The 20,375-nt window shown below is 38.1% G+C and overlaps 1 protein-coding gene across 5 annotated transcripts in view; it reads left to right on the top strand.

The window, feature by feature from the left end:
* Positions 1–17,535, top strand: part of TAFA4 (TAFA chemokine like family member 4) — a 58,742-nt gene extending 41,207 nt beyond the window's left edge. For 2 of the 5 annotated variants that reach the window (XM_035337986.1, XM_035337984.1), the window contains 3 exons: positions 4,244–4,399; positions 11,460–11,584; positions 15,577–17,535. In XM_035337986.1, coding sequence (XP_035193877.1) covers positions 4,244–4,399; positions 11,460–11,584; positions 15,577–15,588 — 293 coding nt within the window. In that variant the 3' untranslated portion in view covers positions 15,589–17,535. Of the gene's footprint in view, positions 1–4,243; positions 4,400–11,459; positions 11,585–11,660; positions 11,817–13,965; positions 14,156–15,576 lie in introns of those variants that run through there. The other 3 variants (XM_035337982.1, XM_035337983.1, XM_035337985.1) reach the window with 3 other exon arrangements.
* Positions 17,536–20,375: the final 2,840 nt, after the last annotated feature.

The raw sequence follows: 20,375 nt of genomic DNA, 5'->3' as shown, positions 1-20,375 counted from the left end.
CATTATGGAAGGCATAAAAATTCATAGCAGGAAGTGTCCCAGAGGCCGCTTTAACGAGCCCTCTCCTGGTATGTCTGTGTCCTGTACGGAGAGAGAGGGAATGTGTCCTTAGCTTGAACAGCATTTGTATTTCTAAGGAAGCTAAGCTGTAAAGAAATGGGGATAAGGAAGACACCACCAGCACCAGACTCCTGATCAGAGGTAACCCAGAGTTCTACAGTTCTCAGGATCTGTCCTCTGTCCTCTCTGGTGCTTGGCTGGCAGACATCCCCTCTCTTGGTATGCAGAAGTTGTTCCACAACAGGAACCTTTTGATGGTACTGTTGCTGATAAAATGCATCTCTCCTTGGAGAGTTCTTTTATTTAAATGTGAAGATGTAACTGAATTTCAGCTGCAAATATTGACAGCCCTTAGGTTGCAGATCTGAACAGGTTTACAGGTGAAGAGCTATGAATTTATGGGCTTTTTATAAGTGAGCCCAAAGGGGCTTTGCTCTCCCAAGTCTGGCTTTCTACTATCTCTCATTGCAGTTCTCCCTGAAATGTCTTTCCTGATGTGTCTGGTATAGAATTCACTTATTGTGATCTTCACACTTAAAAACTCTTCAGTCCTCTAATACCTTGGCTTCCTGAGAATCCATTGATTATAAAATATTTTAAGACTGTTCTTGAGTATTTCAGTCCTTATGCTCTCAGCTGTAACTTAAATGTACTCTAAACTTGAGATGAACTTTTATCTAGCGCAAGATGGAGAATAAAATGTGCAGGAAAATATTCTTACATTCTTTCTTTTCTCTGCCTTTAGGCACCTGAATGTAGATACAACATTTATCAATAGATTTAGGCAGAGAATAGTCTGAGTTGATGGTTAGTTTTTAAGATAATCTGTGAGTTTTGCTAACTCTGAAAGCCACACTGCAAACTGAGTGCTTGTCCTCTAGATTGCTGAATGCTGAGAAAAATGGCACATAGAGCTAGCACGTTAACGCTTAGCAATTGTTCAGCAATTGTTCACAGATGTGTCTGAATATTAAAAGGAAATGCATATGGGTGTTCAACTGAATGAAGAGTGTTAAGATGTGCGTGAACAAGCAGGAGGAAATATAGATGTGAGCATGTAGGAGGGAAAAGACTATTACAAGGGCAATCCAATTAATGCAAATGATGCATGCAGATGTCTTTGGCTTTTTAGTACCTTTCGCTCTTTTACTCCGTAGGATCTGCAAGCTGGGGACAAGGGAGAAGAGTGCTGTCTTCCTTCGCGTGGCAGCAGTACTCTGAAACCTTAGAATCCTACCCATGCCCGTAGACAAAGAGGGGACATATTCTTGTGCTTGTGTGCGTATGAATGAGTGTAGAGTAAAATAGCCAGTGATCCAAAGGATGCATTCTTAATGGAACTTAATTTTGTCTTCTACAAGTGTCTGTGTGCCTGTGGACTCCACGGTCTTTAGGGGAGCAGTGTCAGTGGTTTAAAATTCAAACAAGATAACTCAAAATAACTGAAAGTAACCCCCCTCTTTTTTTTTTTTTTGGCTGTATGCTCAGGGTCAAATCCCGTTTGATTTATTTTGCTATTGACTTAACAGGACTATTCACCTAAAGGAAGCAGGTTTTGGTCTTGAAAATAGACATTCTTTCAGGTACATATTGATCGCTGGGGCTGGATCTAGTCCATCCTTATGATGTACTTTCTGACAAAATGGCTTCTGCTCTTATCTTGGCATCTAATGTGTGGTGAATAATGACTTTAATTAAAACAAGACCTGACCGCTTGGTCTTTCAGATGAGATACATAGCAATTTCAAGTATGTGGCTTGAGCATTTGCAAATTTTTGCTTTTTCTTTACTCCACTACAAAATGCCCTTTTCAAGAGACAGTCCAGGCTGTGACCTTGTTCTCCTCAAGTCAGCTAGAATTTTGCTGTTGACTCCAGTGAGTGCAGGACCACCACTGGAAGGCTTGTAGGAAATCAATGGAAACTTTCCCTGTTTACTCCAAAGAATTTGGGCTCAGGCCTTTAATCCAACAAACAAATGAATAGATAAATGTTTTCAGACTAACAATCTCAGTTTACAAAATATTTTCCATCAGGATTTCTGTCCATCTATTTATTTTCTCCAAATGTTGTCATGTTGAGGTGTTTTGTGGAAAAATACTTTGGAATGAAGTGGTGTGGCCGATTTAATTTCTCTATGCATTTATTGTCCTTACTGATTTATAGAGCACTTACTATCCTACAGGCTGGTAGCTGTTTCCACTTTTTTCATGATACGATATTAGGTACTTGCATGAAAATTCAGTCTGCCAATAAACTTAATACAGTAGCTATCTAAGATACTTTTATGCTGTCTTCAACATTTTCCCAACTTTCTGTAAAATACATTATGCATTTTCCTGCTGTAGCATATTTTGCTTAAAACTACAGTGTAGCTTTTCCCCAGGAAAACAAACAACCAAACACCTCTGCATATAGAATTTCTTTTTACATTTAGAGTGCACAAATAAAGACTATATTTTCTTTCCAAGATTGTATATATATAGTTTTCTGCCCATTGAGGTGCTGTGAATACAAATTTGGCAACAGAAGTCAGGCAGCCCTCCAGCTGTGTTTGAAACACAAGCCCTCCAGCTTGTGAAACAGAACCACGCACTGCAAAGGAACATTGCCAAGCCAACCTTTTAAAAAGTTACGTATATAGTTGAAAGCGGTCCTGATTTTTGTTGTTGTTGATGATGTTTGTTTGTTTTTGTGCAAAAGCCATTTAGAAGCCTAGATTGTATTCCTAACTCTTTTTAAGGTTGAGATTTTCCACTTAAATCAACTCATAAAAATTTCTGTCCAAGCAGTGCAGTAAAGTTAATCATTCAGTAACAAAACCTGCCCATATTGCGTCAAACCAAGGTGTTCTCTATCTGTCTAGTAACAGGTACTGTTTTTAAAAAACAAAAGGGTTTTGTGTATGGGAAGGGGTCAAGCATGGAGAGATTAGGAGTCAGGGCAATTCTCCAAGCTTGCCATTGTAGTGTTTTCATTTGTTTCGCTGCATCTCAGTATTTCTGAAAAATGCTCTCTCTCACTTTCACCTTCCTTTATCCTGCTGTACCTCCACTGTTCCACACAGCTACACCAATACCTGTACTGTAGTCTTTTCTCATATAACGAGCCTGTACTATGATGGTGAATAATTTTATTATTCTTGGCATTGTCTGTCTACCTCACTTACTGAAAAAACAAGCAAAATAAAACCAAGCACACACACACATAGTGCTGTTAACTTACAAGGTGCTTTACAAATATAGATAAGAGGTATTCAAGGTTCTACTCTACAGAAGACGAGACAAATGCAAGATGAAGCACTTGAGAGCAGCTCAGAAAAGTGAGGAGATGGAGGAGGTGGAAATGACTTATGCAAAGAATAGAGGAGTTTTATAAAGTGGGGTTTCTGAGCAAGGGTTTTAGGCAGGACAGAGGGTGAGTGGAGGAAAATGGTCAGGAACAAGGTGCAGAACAGTTAAGGCATGAAGGTGGGAGTGAGGAAAGGAGAGGAAGTTTAGAGTAAACTCAGACAGATGGTGAATTGTGAGGAAAGGTGCTTGAGAGGAAGACAACTGATAGAGAATTTATGACAGGTTTGTTGAAAATGGGCTGGAAGAGACTTCAGGAATTCCATATAACTTTATTTATTTATTTTGACAACACTTGACTATCTATGACAGCTTTTTGGCTTACCTTATTCATAGCCTTATTTATAACCTGCAATGATAGAAGCTTACCTACATGTTGTTATGATAGAGGATTTCGCTGCTATTTAAGTTAACTTTCCCTTGCATTAAGTATTGTCCTGTCTATTGTGTCTGCTTGTGAAAAGGAAGGATAGAAAGTAAAACCCAAATGCAAGATAGGAAGCCAGAGGAAGAAGTGTGCTCTTTCTCTGCATGTCTTCTTGTCTGATCTGTCTAGTTCACTAGTCCAATCTTCTTTTCTCCCTATGGTTTTGTAAGGGCCAAGGAAGACTGGCTGAAAAATTGATTTGGTATGCTGAACTGATCTTTATTAGTAAGGATAGGATAAACTCAGGGAATAAGCCAGATCCCACAGGATGCTTTATCCCTTCATCTTCTTGGGACTTAAATGGGTATTTGAGAGACTCAGTATCTTGTAGGACTGTATGTATTGGCTTTTTCTTTATACACTGGTGTTTTATTTTGCTCTCCATCACTTATCTCTGCAATTATTAGGCCAGCACCAAGTTAAGCAAGGGACATGTGAAGTTGTGGCAGTGCATCGTTGCTGCAATAAGAACCGGATTGAGGAACGATCGCAAACAGTCAAGTGCTCCTGCTTCCCAGGGCAGGTGGCTGGTACAACAAGGGCTCAGCCCTCATGTGTGGAAGGTAAGCAGCCTCCTGCTCACTCATGGTTCATTAAGATTGTTTGAGAATTTTAGTCTCCTTGATTGTTTGACTTCCTACTGCCTCAAAAGCATAATCCTTCCTTTTGTTAATTTTGAAAACATTGCTGTGCATTGATGATAATGAGTCTGTGCATAAATCTGGGTGTAATTAATCCTGTTAATATATGTACTTGTCCATTTCATGTCTGTGCCAATAGAACTTGTTATTTTTTCACACAAAAACTCTCCTTTAAAACTAGTCTGAAAACAACATAAGCCAAAAATTTAAAGCTAATGATATTAACCCTTCCGGTTACCTTTAGACATAATAGCTTGGCCAAAATGTCACTGCATAATAAATGCAGTCCTAAGACTGGGCTTACGGGTAGTGGTGGGACATCTGATTTTGATAGCTGCTCTCCAGATGGATGTTTCACCATTTTATGTGCCCAATGGTCTCTTATGCTGGGCATCAGTACTATAATGATGCCTCATGTCCATTCATTTTGTGTGTTGTAACCCAATTAAGTTACAGTTGGTAGAGTAGAGCAAGCATACTGCTGCACAGGGCTCAGTGTCTAAACTAGGACACCTACCTGATAAAAGAAAAGTGTGGTGCAGTTGTCCCAGTCCATCAGCTTCCTGGGTAGATGTGAAATCCTCTCAGCTCAGTGTTGCCATCTGTACACTTAGCAGTTTTAGCAGTTTTCATCTGAAATGAAATGTGTTGTATACACTAAAGCTAAAATTGTACCTTGATTATAATGTTGACCAGGGATTCTGAAACTCTATAAAACTTCCTTACCCAAGGTTCACTCTGCACCTCATCTCCGCCCTTTTCCTCTCTGTCCTATTGACAGTTCAGAAATTGTGGGTCGCCCTCCCCCAGCACCAGAGGCTATTCCCTGGAGAAGCTGCTGCTGATGCTCTTGTTATTAACTTAATAAGCAGTTATACCAAGACTGAGATTTTTTTTCATCATAGAAAAAGTCTAGTGAAAGTCTTATGTCATGTATATATCAGTAAGCATTCAAAAGATATTTAAACAGAAAGTTCTGTATGATCTACACTTGAATTGAAACAAATCAAATTCAGACAATACTCAAGTAGCTCACAGCTAATTAACACTGATGTAGAAGTTAATAGATCCTCCATTTTATTAATTCATAAGGAAAATACTTGTTTTCGTTGTTTTTTTTTTTTCCACATGAAATTGCAACCATTACAAGTTAAATATAAAACAAAAGCCTCAAAGTCCAAATTTTTCAAACTTTCAGAGCTATTTAGTTCTAGACATAAAATTCTAACTACATGCAATATGTCTGATTTTTTGTTTAACGTATGTTCCACCTTTTATTTTTAAGTAAATAGATTTTTTTAGCTGCTTAGACTTTTCATGCCTTGTACTTTAGAAATGCAAACAACTTTGTACAATTCGTTAATATTTTTTTGTCAAGTGAGAAGTACTCTGTGTTTTTTGGTGGTATGTCAAGCAACAGAAATACTTTTATATATGAAAGATAATAAAAATGAGGCATTGTTTTAAGCTTGCCTAAGGATTGCAAAGGTGGCATTATCATTCCATGGTAGAAAGACATAAATGCATGATACAGTGGGAGCTTAATTGAAATTGTCAATGCAAATAGTTGCTAAAAGAATATAATAGCTATTTTTTCTTCAAGCATAGTTGAGATTAAATAAGACAAAATATTGTGAATGTAAGGTTGTGGTTTCTAAAGTGGAAGCCTTTGATTCCACCTTCCCTCTTAGGGTAATGCTTTAACATATTTCACTTATTTTTGCAAGCATGTGGGACTACAGTCAGTGTTTTTCAGTTGCGGTAGCACAGAAACTATAACTATCTTTCCTTAGCCTCAGGGTTAGATGTGTTTTCTCCCACTCTGTACACATCCTTCAGTAGGCTTCTATGCTGTTGAAACCATAAACAGTTAAAAAAAACAAACAAACAAAAACTTTTGAATTTGCATATTTCAGACTGGTACAGATGATTTATTTTCCAACACCTTTTTGCCGAAAGCAGGGATGTTTAATTTGCCTATATTTTGCTCTGAGTTAAAAGGGAAGGATGTGCCCAAAGTGCAGATTAATTTTTCTAACCAAAAGAAAAAGAATTGCATAGCAATTGACTTACAGTAAACTTTTAAAGCATTTTTTTTGAACTTCAGACCTTATACAGAACTAATTATAATTTACATTAGAGTCACAATTATCTCTGTGCTCTTTGATCATGCATGGCATGGCATGGTTGTTGTTATCATAGTTTCTGCTTCAAATTGCTCGCATGTTGAAATGTTAGATAAAATGAGGAAACAATGTAGATCACACTCATTGAGTATGTGCCCAGTAAGTGCCACACAATTTTTGTGTCAGACTACAAAATTTTTGGTCATGCACGTGTAGAAGCTTTTACCCATTGAAAATCATGATAAAATGAACATAGTGCTAACTAAGTCTTTTTTATAGAAGGTATGATTTATATATATGTTCTATTGATAACTTTTGTCTGGAGAGAAGTGCATTAAATACCTCAGAGTAAATCATCACTAGCCAAATCATCTTCCATCCAAGCAATTCTGTTAGTCCTAGAATTTATGAAGAAGAAACACTAAGATTAAAAAAAGAATGTGAATAAGACTAAAGAATTTAAGGGTTTTCTAGAAGGTCAAAGAACCACAATAAAAAAAAAAAGGACACCTTTGTCTGAAAGCCCATCTGGGTTCCAGACTGAAAGGAAGGGGGCTTATGGAAACAAGAAAACAAAAAACCAATGCATAGCAAACAGATAAAAGTACAAATTGCTGAGAAGATTTCCCTCCCACTGGTTTTGAATGTATTTCAGAATACTTGAGTACTCAAAAGGATGCTAATGCTGTGTCAGTATTCAAAGAGAGGAAAAAAAAAGAAACACAAAATAGAATGAATAGTGTATTGCAAATTTGTATGGACAGCTTAATTCAATGAGGTAGGAAAGACATCTATATTCGTCCCGACAACAAACATGAATTAGTTTGTTAAAGTAGAATACAAAGAAATTATTAAATAAAAGTAAATAAAATTATCAGCCCATAGTATGTGAAATATTGAAATTGCTAATGCTGAGGCAGGTCAGTATCACTGTTCTGCTTTTGGTAAGAAATAGAATGGTGAAGTATTTTCTAGTTTGTTAATTAGAGAAACCACTAACCAAGATCTACTGGGGTTAAGTTTTCCATTTTTATTTTTAAATTCTGAATATGTGTAACTTACAGTCCTAACAAGCTGACTAATAGATTTCTGGTCAGTTGTTGAAATTTAAAATGTATTTCAGAATACTTGGGACATTCTAGATGAGCACTAGTATTGTGCCAGTTTTGAGAGGGTAGGCAGTGTGGACTAGATACTTAGAGACGATTGAGGTTGATCTCAGTCCTTCACAAAAAAACTGAGAAGCTGATGTGGTATCTAAATAACAAGGAATTCCTGGAGTATAGATCACAAGAATTTGTAGTTTTCTTGAAAACAAATTTGCCAGATGCAAGTGATTTTATTTATTGAGGCATTTTGAAGACTACTACAGAAGTCCAGACCTTACAAGTAAGCTTGGAAAATAATGTATCACTTATTCAACTAAAGATTTGGTTCCTAAATACTTCTGAGGGTCTAAGTCTTATTTTTTGTAAGCCATTTAACTTTGAACTGTATGACATATTATTGCATATGTGCACTGCTCAGCATCAGTTACCTAGCATACCTCAAAAACGTTCATCTCCACAGTCAGCAATAGGAAGTGGTAGTCAAATGGCACATACATACTGAGATTTCACCGTGCTTAGCTCTACATCTGCCCCTCTGAAACATGTTCAGCGGTGACCTTAAAGCAAATGTAGAACCTATCCTAACAAAAAATGTATGGGGCAAAGGAACAAGTAATGATAAGCCCAAGGTAGTCACATTAGTCACATGGCATGGTCCTGCAAGGAGGAAGTTGAACCTGTTTGAAAGAACTCTGTGTTAATAAAGACAAATGTAGTGTGTTGAGAAACTGAAGAAGTTCAATCAGCTCAGCTTATCAGGCAGAAGATTGAAAAGTTACTTGATTGCAACACATTCAATACCTTCACAGGGAGAAAATGATGATTGCTAAGAGGTCCTGTAATGCAGAAGAAGAAAGCACAACAGAATGGGTTCGAAAGGGAAGAAATCCAAAGCTGTTTCATGCTGAGATTGTTTAATGTCATAAAAAAAAAAAAAAAAAAAAGTCAGTGGGAGAAGTTTCTTTCTTCACCTGCACCCAAATGGCTTGGAAGACAGTGTGTAGCCAAACACAGCTAGGGGCACAGCACAGTGAATTGCATGATGCAAGACAAGATGATGTATTGGCACCTTTTGGCCTTAATCTCTATGAATCTACTGTTTCCATGGAGCCACATCATCTAGGGAACGATGTCAGCAGAAGATTTATTTCTGGTAGGGTAACCACCAGCAGTCGACTGGCAAATGTCAAACTGAAGCAGTCTCCTTCCTCTTCATGAGGGTGGTTGTATGAGTATGACATAACTGCTCTTGTTTCTTAGAAAAGTCATCTGGTGAAACCTCTCCAAGAGTGCCTCAATCTAAATGAAGAGGAAACCTTTACATTCTTCAGAGAGTCACACAGTTGCAAGTGCAACAATCGTTAAGGAACTCTTGCTCTGGAGATGAGCGTGGGGGTCTGATGGAGAATTTTAATAGACTAATCCCAGAAGTGTGCTTGGCACAAACAGCTACAGCCACTTAGGACATATATGTCAGCAGAGTGGACATTAGAACTACAAAGAAATTGGACATAAAGTGGATGCAAGAATCAGTGCTTTGCCTACAGCAGAATGAGGAATTTGCTGAAAGTTAATAGAATGAGATCTGTATTCAGTATTTCAAAGTGTTGCCATTAATCTGAAGAGAGATTTCAGCACGGAATAGAAACCAGTCAACAGAAGAGCAGCAGTCATTTTCTCTGGAAGTGTCTAAACAAGAGATGAATAGAAGGTGAAATAAGCAGTCTGTTGAAGAGCTTGTGGATCTTGTTTGAGTTAGATTGACTCCACAGGGTTTCCCACTCTCACCTGTGCTTGTTTTAATGAAAGACTACACTGTGGGAAGCGATGGGCTTGGTCCACTGTCTTATGTATTTCTTTTCCACATGGACCTTGTGGACCAGAAAGCTACGTGGGCACAGTTGTTCAAGAGTGCTGTGTGAAACCACTTCTGTGCTGCATTTTTGGCCAGTCAACCAGTGCCTTTTTTAATGAGCAAGTATTAGAAGCAGGGATTCTAGGCATCTGAAGGAACAGCTGAGTGAGAGAGATGGTTTTTAATGTCTGAATCTGAACTTATGTTTTTAAGGTAGTATTGTAAACATGAAAGAAGGTTCATGTGTCGGAGTGAAGGCAAACTCTTAGTGTGTCACCACATCCAGGCTCAAAACAGCGCTCTGCGGGGCTGTGTGATGCAGTAGCCAGGCCTCCCAGGAGGGCTCCCTGGCTTTGAAGCAGAGCTCTGAAGATGCAGCCAGATTACTCCCAGGATCTTTTGCTGAGGTCTCTGTAGGTGCCTGCAGTCTTCTTGAATCTAGCCTTCTAGATTAGTCATATTTATCTGAAATAAATGTGGTGTAGAAGTTGAAACAAATTTAGAAAGTAGAGAAGATATAAAATAAATTACTGGACTATTTGTCTGGGCTGGAAGTGATACCTCACCTCTTAGGAAGCACCACCAGTTTTCATCCATTTCATCAACAACCAACCAGCATCAATGCAAATGATCTAAGATCCAAATGACGGGTGACAGAAAGAGTGCATTCATTTTATAATTTTATGAGATTGAAAAAATCATTTATAAAAGCCAAACTGGTGTTTCAGAAATATATTTTTCATAGTGCTCTTCAGGTAGTCTTAGAGTGAAAGTGCAAAACAAAAGTAATTGAATGAGCATTTCCGCAATATCCTGATGTCAGCTTGCCTGCTTGTCACCCTAATTTGAAGGTTGTAGAAATATGAATCTACCTTGAAATTAAAAGGAAAAAAAGTGCTTTACAAGAAGTAGACTAAATTATTTTTGTTCATCTCTTTTGGATGTAGTGTCTTTTAAAGCATGCAGTTCAATATTTTGTGCACATAGTAGAATAATGCAGACTAAATCAACATTTTCTGCCATATTTTATTTTGAAATCCAATTTAGTTTATGTACGATTATGAACTGATATATTTTAAAATCATTTTATAGAATTTGATGAATCCTATGAACAGTGCAAAACAGAGAAATACATGCTGAAGTTTGCAGTAGTGAAGTTTGCAGTAGTTTGTAGGAAAGTATATGTTACCAGCAGTATTAAAAAGTCACGGCTATGCTTATAAAAAAAACAAACATTCTTATTAACAGAAATTGGCTTAAGGCTAGAAAATTAATAAATTTGCACAGTTAGTGTACTACTGAAGTCTTCCTGAAACATATTGCAAAACTGGCAGTGTAACTGCAAGTAGATTTTTAGTTAATTAATACTTTCCAATGGTTTCCATGTCCTTATTTGCACTATTTGATGACTGACCTCACATGCTTACATATCTGTGCAATTCTATTTTCTTACCCAGTGGAGGGAGAAACTGGCATTTCTTCATCCAGCCTCACATATGCATATCCGGGTTAAAAGAGAAGCCTGTTTCATACCACCTTACAGCAGATACATAGCTGGAGCATGTAAATGAAGGAAGGAAATCACCTCTGTAGATGGTGGAAGTTGTAAGGCACTTCCAGATGTCAATTCAAAAATGGGAGTCAAAACACTCTGTAGCAGTGCTTGGCTATCTTCATCGTTTGCATATGTCATTTACCTTTCCGTGTGTTTGTGATGTTTTTTTTTTTAGCCACATCTTTAGCTCAAACATGGTCAGTGTGATAAGCCACTAAAACTGGGTTCTACTTTCTGTAATCAAACAATTGGACAGCACACACGCAACCTCCCCACAAAAAACAACAGTATTAAAAAAGATTGTATTCTGTTTCTCTTTCCCATTTCTTTTTTCAAGCTTCTATTGTTCTACAGAAGTGGTGGTGTCATATGAACCCCTGTTTGGATGGAGAGGACTGTAAAGTACTACCAGACTATTCAGGTTGGTCTTGCAGCAGTGGAAATAAAGTCAAAACCACAAAGGCAAGTACAGAGATCACCTATTTAAATATAGGTGGCAGTCTGCTGGTGGCATTTGCCTATTGCATTGCATCTGCAGGTGTGAGTACCAGTGCTGGACTCCTCAGTGTTCTGGAAAGTGGTGGTTAATGCAAACATTCTCAGGGAGGAAAATTCTGGGTCAGAATTGCCCCTTCATTCCGAGCCTAATTAAGTTACTGGATGCTGGAGTCAAACCAAAGAAATAATTCAGTTGTGACCACTGCTAGTGGGATAACTATGTTCCAGGATCAATTCTTCAACTTGCAGACTGAGTACATAGATCTGAGGTCTTTACCAGTGTCATCTAAAGTTATAATCCTGTGCTACTGGAAAGTCCTTTTAGCTTTTGAATGACAACCTTGGGAGTTGAGAATTTTTACTGACGTCACTGGAATTGTGGGACACTGAACACCAGTGGAAATCAGGCTTGGTTCAGATAATTTCTAATTACAGGCTGTCATGTAGACAGCCTGTTTTTTAAACAAAGCTTTGCTGTGCCATCCTATTTCTTAATTAATGGCCAGCAGAAAGAAAATATCACGTTCTCTGTCTGCTTAACAATCTAAAATGAGTTCATTACATTGAAGTTCAACAAGTCATAGCAAACTGCATTTCTAAATGTATCATAAAACATGAGTCTTCAGCAGGGAATAGCAAGCAAAGACATATGCTTAGATTTTCCCTTTCCAGCCTCTTCTAGATGGGAATGAATGTTGTTGATTTGGTAACAGTCTGAGTTAATAAGCAAATACTGACACCAAATGTTGTTCAATAATGGCTGTTCTAAGGAGTGAAAACTGTACTAATTCTGGATGAAAGAAGGAAAATTAGATGGTTTGAACAGCTGTGGTGTGATATCAGTGTCCAGAGCTCAGACACACACATTCCATGGTGGCAGGCTGGAGAAATCTGACTTAAAAAAAAGGGGGTGGGGAGGGGTTTCTGAAAAACCCTATTCCTGTTCTTAAGATCACAGAATCCCAGAACAGTATAGGTTGGAAGGAATTCCTGCAGGTCATCATGTCCATCCCCCCTGCTCAGTCAGAGAAGTTGCAAATCATGTACCAAAAGATGAAGATGTAGTCTATGGTGTGCCTAGGCCCGACTGATACTGCACCTGAGAGCTGACCCTAGAATCAGTATTTGAAACTGGAAGTCAGTTATGGCAAGGTATAGATTACCCTCAGCCTTTGATTTTTTTTTCACAGGCACTGACTTCAGCTACTCCTATAGAGGTAAGGGGCAGTGTGGTAGCATCACACCAGAGGGTAAGAAAGGCAAGTAGGAGTTCTATATATTGAATCAGACAACTTGATCTCTGGACATGGCAGAAAAGAGCTGACACTGAACCAATAGGACCTTATCGGGAAAGAATTAGCCAGGGTTAAATATCCATGATACCCTTAAGAGATTCTAGAGAGATGAAGGCTAGAAGAAGGACCTTTACGTTGGCATTGATGACTGAAGACTTGAGGCATTAAGTCTTCATTCATGCATTTGTCTCTTCCTTCCTATGAACAGTTGCCTTTTACTTCATTGAGGTCAACTGACCACATGAGTCATATAGCCTGTGCTCATGACTCTTGCTCTTGAAGAGTGAAAAGAAGCAGCCTGAGCCAGTGGGATTTTACTAATAGAAGGGCAAATTTGGCATGGATCATTTATTTTATTATCCATGACAAAAACTGCAACCAGCAATCTACAGAATATGGTAATGCATTCTGATGAGTTTAGGGATGTCTTTATAAAGCTGGAGTGGGACAAATCATCCTGCCTGCAATTAGACCTGTGCAAATTCATCAACTCCAGTGAGTTTGTGCGGGTCTAACAGAGGGCAGAGTGTAGCAATATGAGTGCAAATGTTATTTCATTAAGCTCGTCCTCCACTTTGCTGGGACGCAGAGTGATGCATTTTGCATTGATTTTTATCACCATAGGAGATTGAGGGGTATTTAATTGAAAGGATAAGCAAACTGGCACTTGCGCTTAGATGTGAATCATTCTACTGTGTTACTGATATGAGAGCTATTCATTTATCCCTTTACATGTTTTTACTTTCCTTTTGCTGCCCTTTTTAAAATTTATTTTAGACTTGAACACTTTAAGCTAGGACTGTATTTTATTGTGCAAGTGCTTAGCAACAGTGTAAGGGAGATCCTGGTTCTGACTGGAGTCTTGGGGTACTGCAACAACAGAAATATAGATATGAATAACAAAGTTAGTGGTTAAACATCTTAGTGAAATGATGAAAGAGAGTCCTGAACTTCAACTAGTGACTGGCCGTTTCAGAGAAGGAAACAGGGGCCACCTCCCACTAGATCAGGTTTCTCAAAGACCACTGGATTCACTCTGCCCAGCTGCAGGCATGGTTCCACCCAAACTGAGTTGTTTAGGATTCTCCAAAGCCACATGGAGAGAAATGGGTGATCTCATAGCATCACTGTGCCCATCTACAAGAGTATTCCCAGAGAGGGCTTCTCTCTTCTGTACCTTAAAAAAGACCCAGATGACAAGCTGACATGTAGATGGCTACTTGCTAGACAGCAGAAGTTGTGCCACAGAATTTATTCCTGCATCCATGCTTCTTCTGTAGATATTTTGCCTGTCTTGTGGGTGGCTTCCTCTGTCTCCCAATGTACAGATGTTGCACAAATTTAATGAGCAATGGTAACTGTAAATTCTGAACGGAGACTTGTGGCACATGCAGTATTGGTCTGCAAAGAAAATGGAAAAGAATAGAGAGAACGGGAAAAAAAAAGATTCCCTTGCTAGATGGAAAAGTAAAGTATGGTATAACTTATTTTTTGATTTAAAAGTGAACCAAAGATTTGTTCAAACTCAGCTCAATCAGTAAAATATATATTAAATGCATTATTAAAACTCGGCACAAATAGAGGACTGTCATATCTGATTGTGACCAGTAGTCCAAACCATAAATCAGCCTGTGTGGCTCAGTGCTGGGATACTTAAATAAGAAAGATACAGCAAAACCCTTGTGGACAATTATAGAAAATGTACCCATACATGAAATTCTTCCAATTTAATATTTGGCTTATATCTAAAGCATGAGAGTTGAGATCCATCCCATATTAATTTTTTTCTGTGTTATGTAGCAAAGATGATCTCATTACCATTTAAATTTCTAATCAATTTTTAAAGCTTACTAAGACCTCGGGATCAGAGCTAGCTGGGACAATGAGTTCCACAGGTTAATTATACACTGAAAGAGGAAATGCCAAGTAATCACTTTTAAGACTTCTATCTTTTTATTTTGTGAAAATACAAGAATAATTGAAGTATATGAAACATGGGAGACTCCTGATGCTACTCAGTGTTTAAATGAATAGCTAGTAGCTGAGTGGGACAGTTAAAATGTGGAAAGTTGAAGAGCTTGTTGTGTTTTACACCAGTTGCCTTGGGGAGGGAAATAAAAACTTCTCTGTGCTACATGTCTGTTAAGTTTTGTAACGTGTCTAGACACTACAGAGCAGGGCTGACAAAGCTCCCTCCGTGCAGGCTGCCTATTCTCATCCGTTTTCAGGATGGGAAATCTGATGTGACCCCTCCTTAGGGTGTAGCCAAACCGACTATCTGTAGTTGCCTTCCATAAGGTGGACTGCTGGGAATGGGTAGCACTTTGCATGAATGGTCTCTGGGGATTAAGTCATACTCTTGTGCTGTAGGCATTGCTGTTGAAAATGAAAATAAAGCAGAAGAAGATTTCCATAAGATGTTGTTGGCAATTTAATAGTAATCAGCCATTTCTTTATCTGCAGCTCTTCTTTATACGACTGAATAACAGTCTAGTTAACATTTGCATATGGAGTCTGTTTCTGTGCAAGTTTTGTAGGTCTGGCTGGGACCATTTCATTCATGATGTATCCTTTATACAGTTCCTTTACAGCAACCAAGCATGTTTTATCACCCTTGTTTGAATGATTCTGTGTAGGTAACTGTTTATTTTTCTTTTATAGGTAACACGGTAGCAAAGAATAAACCTGTGGGTCACTACCAGCACAATGGCACGTGCAACTGTGTTGCTTGGCTGTCAGACAGACCCTTCTTTTGTGATGATGCTATTGACTTAATTATTTGAACTTACAAAAATAGTCAGCGAAAAGAACAATACTTCTTTCAACTGTGGTTGCAGTTCCTGAATCTGGATTTTGCTATACAGAACAATACATGTTTAATTTTGCGAGAAAACACAAGGAGATTTGGTTCTACCTGAAATACACCTCGGATTCTTCAGATTCTGACACCTAGCAGCAATTCATGGAAGCATACACCTGGACTTCTGCAGTGCATCAATGATAAGACTTTATGACATTAAGATATGTAAAATTGCTTTAAATGAGTTTGGATCATGAAGGTAATAGAGGTGGTCAAAGCTTATGTTACAACCAATATGGATTTATGTGAGGTAGTTCTCACAGTACAACAGAAAAATACAAAGCTGATCCCAATGCTGAGTGAGTAAATGTCTTTGTGTATTTTCAACTGTGATTTAGTAACTATCAAGGTTGTTTGAAGGTGAAAAGATAGCACTTAAATGAGTAACAATTATTGTGGGGCATACTTTGGTTATATCTGTGCAAGTAAATTTATTTCTTTAGATAGTTCTAGGTACTTTAACTTTTACATTCATGAGTGATGGCAGGGAAGCATGAGGAAGAGACAAAATTTGAAAGGAGACAGTTTTTCTTAAAATAAATCCATTCTCTAGGGGAATAGCAAAGTATACATATTCTTTGCCTCTTTGAATCTAGATATGGAAAAGGATTTAGCCATTAGCTAGAAATATTCATTCAGATGCCTCAAAAAAGGAGAGCATGCTTGTACTGCATAAGGAGGGCTTACTGGAAGGAGAGTAATTTGTTCAGATTTTCATAGCTTTGGTTATATCCTAATAGGTAACTTTAAATTCATGAACAAAATTCTAGATAAAAGTGAATCTTCACTTTAAATTAGTTCTTGTTTAGAATGATTATAATAATTAAATGTCCAGTTCTCTGACAGACTGAATTTCCAAGTGATTACATTTTGTGACACACAATTGTTCCATATTATTGTAGATGCATTTCATACTGTTTTTCTTATTTGCCTGTTACAGTTTTTTGTCATCAGTCTTCATAAATAGAACAGTAAGTAGAAGCAAAGCTGTAGCCAGGCTGATTCCCATTACATCATTTTGTGACTTAAGATGCATTAAAACCGACTGAGAATGCAATGATGCAGATGGATATCATGAAGATGAGCTGCTGCTGACCCAGCTACTGAACTCATTGTTTTGCTTTATGTAAATGTGAGTGTAACAATGTAAATCTAATTTCTACATAGCCAGGAAAGAAACCAAAATGAGTGTGTTGTACTACTTTAGATCGCTGTGCATAACCTTTCTAGTGTGTGGGAACCATACCATCAGCAGTGTGGAGCTGCTCAGAGTAATAATTGCTAGCCTTTGATTTGCTGGAGTGAGTGGGAGTTTTCAGCCAGGTAATTCCATAGCAGGTAGTGGTGGAAAGATCTGGCTCTGTGTTTTTTGGTTTTGACTTCTCTGATTTAGCTCACTTTCAGTTATGCATTTGATTACAGCTGGGATCATAGTGGTCATTGTACTTGGTGATAAGTAAACAAGAAATGTTCTGCTCTGTGCGTGGACAGCTGAACAGGCATTCTACCTAAAAGACTCTGCTTGCCCTAACGAGCTCTGCATTCCTAATATTTTTTCATTGTTTCAATTTTCTGATTAAATTTTAAAAGGACCTTTACTCTTTCTATTATTTCTGTGTATATCTGTTCAAGAGTATCATCAGTGAACATGGTTTTTGTTTACTGTTTGTACAATGTTGACCCATAACTGATATTTATTTATTTATCTTGGTAATTTCTGTATAAAAGCATAGTAAAAAGCCGTCACTGAGCTGTTCTGATCTATGTGGTCAAACAAGAATTTTAGAGAAAAGTTATTTTTCTTTTTTTTTTTTTGACGATAAATGCAAAGAAAATATGTTATTTGCCGGTGGTCATACAGGGGATTTGTGGCAGAGTTGAGAACTGAACCAGAACTTCATGCATCTGATTAAATCTTTCTCATGGGGAGCATAAGAAGGAGAACAGTATGTTACACACCTTGCAATAGCTGCCTGCACGGGGCACTCAGCTTCACTGAGGAGAGGGAAAACTAGAACATAAGTTTGATAGCATGGGATTATGAAATACAGCCCAGATGAATGACTTGCCTTCCTAGATCCTTAGCTGATGACAGAGATTTTATATTTCTAAAACAGTTTCATTCCAGAGGATCTTGGGTTGATTTACAGCCTTTTCTGACTCACTGTACAAATGCTGTAATACATGCGTGTCTCTTTTTGGAGAATTGCTGTTCTACTGCTGTTGTCTGGCATCTGACTCCAGCATTGCCCTTCTGCTGAGCAATAGCAAAACTGAAGGCTTGGCCAGAAGCTCTGCTAGTAGAGAGATCAACATCACAGATATCTGGTGTGTTCTCCATGTAAGTGGCTTAATTTATGCATACCTTTGTTCTGGAATAGCAGCATTTGTAAGCAGCGTGCTGGCAATCTATCAGAAATCTCAGCTTGCTTCCCACTGTTACACTTCTGTGGGGCTAAAACCTGTGGGTCATCGTGTCCAGGCTTTGTTCAGGAGACACTGCCTCCTGCAGCCTGGTTCAGAGACTGATCCCTTCTGTCTTAAAATGGCAGTTTTGCCATACAATTTCTAACAAAAAATTGTTGCAGGCACTAGCTCTTCTGATGAGATATTATTCTGATATGCAGGCTGAACTGATTTATGTCCTGATTATACCTATATCTCACTTAACTGTGTTCTTTTATTCCCTCATTAGTATGATCCTGATGTGTTTTCCTTCACTCAGCTGACATTTCAATAGATATACAATAACCATGACCTCTTCATCTTTTTCCCTACTTATCTGTGTAGCCCTATTTGCATCCACTGCAATTTAGGTGAATCTTTTTTTGAACGAGGATTGCCAGAATTATGCACTTTATTTGACATATGCCATTGCCAGTGTTCTAAACTATGATTTTCTAAACCACTTTCACATCTCTGCTGCAAATACTTCACTTTCTGTGGCCTGTGTTGCTTTTGCCTTTTATGTAGCTGCATCACATTAACAATTCACAGTCAGTGAGGGTTTTTCTAATACTCTGGGCTTGCATCTTTTCAGCTCATGCCTTCCTGCTGGTAGTGTACATCCTTACCAACGCTGCCTCAGAGCTGACCTGGAAGTTTGAGCTGCTGAACGTCACCCCTTGTTATTCTCTCTCCCACAGGCTGAGGTTGTGAGGTGCTGCCTGGCCCCTGTGCTGGGGTTTTCTGTGTGCCTCTTTGCAAGGCCATGGTCCAATGATCTCAGCACTGACAGGTGAGGACCTCCATCATACCTCATTCTGAACAGAAGGTGATATTGTTCACTCTTCAGTGACTTCCTTACCACCGTCTTTATCTTCTCCAATTAGATAAGAAAATGTCTGTGGTGTTAAATATATTAAAGCATATATTTATATCTATATATAGATCAAACTAGATTCATGGCATTTTATTTATCTAGAAAATAAATTATCTTAATGGAAATCCTTGCAAGGTTTCTCTTGCGTTCTGCAGCTCTGTTAAATCCATGATAGATTTTATTCCACTTTCCACTAAGTCTGTTATCTTCAAGGATTTCTGTTTGAATTTGTACCTGAAGAGAGTGAATAAAATTTTTACGTTTGCTGTAAATTTTCTTAAAGGTTTAGTTCATAACAAACCTACAACAATAGAAAATGTCTTTGAAGAATAACAATTTGCTTGCAGACTGAGCAGACCCTGAGGTAAGAGAACCGTTAAGGCTTCTGTCACACCAATAGACACTTCTATATCTATTGAAATATAGGTGAGCTTGTAAGAAACTTTTAACTATTTAGGGTAAATAAATGCCTTTAAACTGTTGTAATATCTTTTTAAGGACTGCTTTCACAGCACATTATCCCCAAGCACTGCATTGTAGCAATAATTCTGGGCATATTCAGAATGGATCTGCTCAGCTTGGAATTTGGAATATGCTGGCTATGTTGAACCTCTGGGTTCATGAGGATGGGTGTTTGATATTTATGGCTGCAGAAATCCAGGTTCCAGCTGGGAGGCAGCAACTTTTAAAGATGCATTAACTCTTTCATTTATAGTTATCTGCCTCAGCCCTAAACTGAACTGTGGTATGGACATTGGACATTTAGGGACATTGGATGATCTAGCACTAGCAATAACTTCTTCATTTAGGGTATTAAACGATTTTATCTTTGTAAGTGCAGTTTTGTGGAACTGACTCCATTGTAAGATCTTGTGATTTGGTCCCTGAAGGCTTCTCAGCAAAGGAATAGAGACACAAATATTTTGTACTCTCACTGCAGTTATGTTTCACTCCATAACAGTCTATACTGACATGAGGTTGCATAGATTAGTAATGGTAATTACACAAGAACTTGTAGATTGTAGGAATCTACTATCCCTTTTTCTCTTTAATGTATGCATTAGGTGACAGTTTGCTAATCCCACTCACATGGCTCTTGGCTATACAGTCCTTGTTTGTGCTCTCTCTGTGATTCAGGGTTGTGGGTGGATGCACTTTCTTCACTTTTTTAATTTTTAATTTTATTTTTTTAAATTTGAACCATCAGGGATGTTTTTCATGTAAATGCCTTCCAGCCAGGAAACTTTATTCTTGGTCTTTTGAGTAGAGGAAAGTTTG

Source organism: Oxyura jamaicensis, chromosome 12, assembly GCF_011077185.1.
Source record: "Oxyura jamaicensis isolate SHBP4307 breed ruddy duck chromosome 12, BPBGC_Ojam_1.0, whole genome shotgun sequence".
In the NCBI taxonomy this organism is placed as follows: Eukaryota; Metazoa; Chordata; class Aves; order Anseriformes; family Anatidae; genus Oxyura; species Oxyura jamaicensis.
Note: the sequence above shows the minus strand (reverse complement) of the source record. Positions and strands in the feature narration are given on the sequence as shown.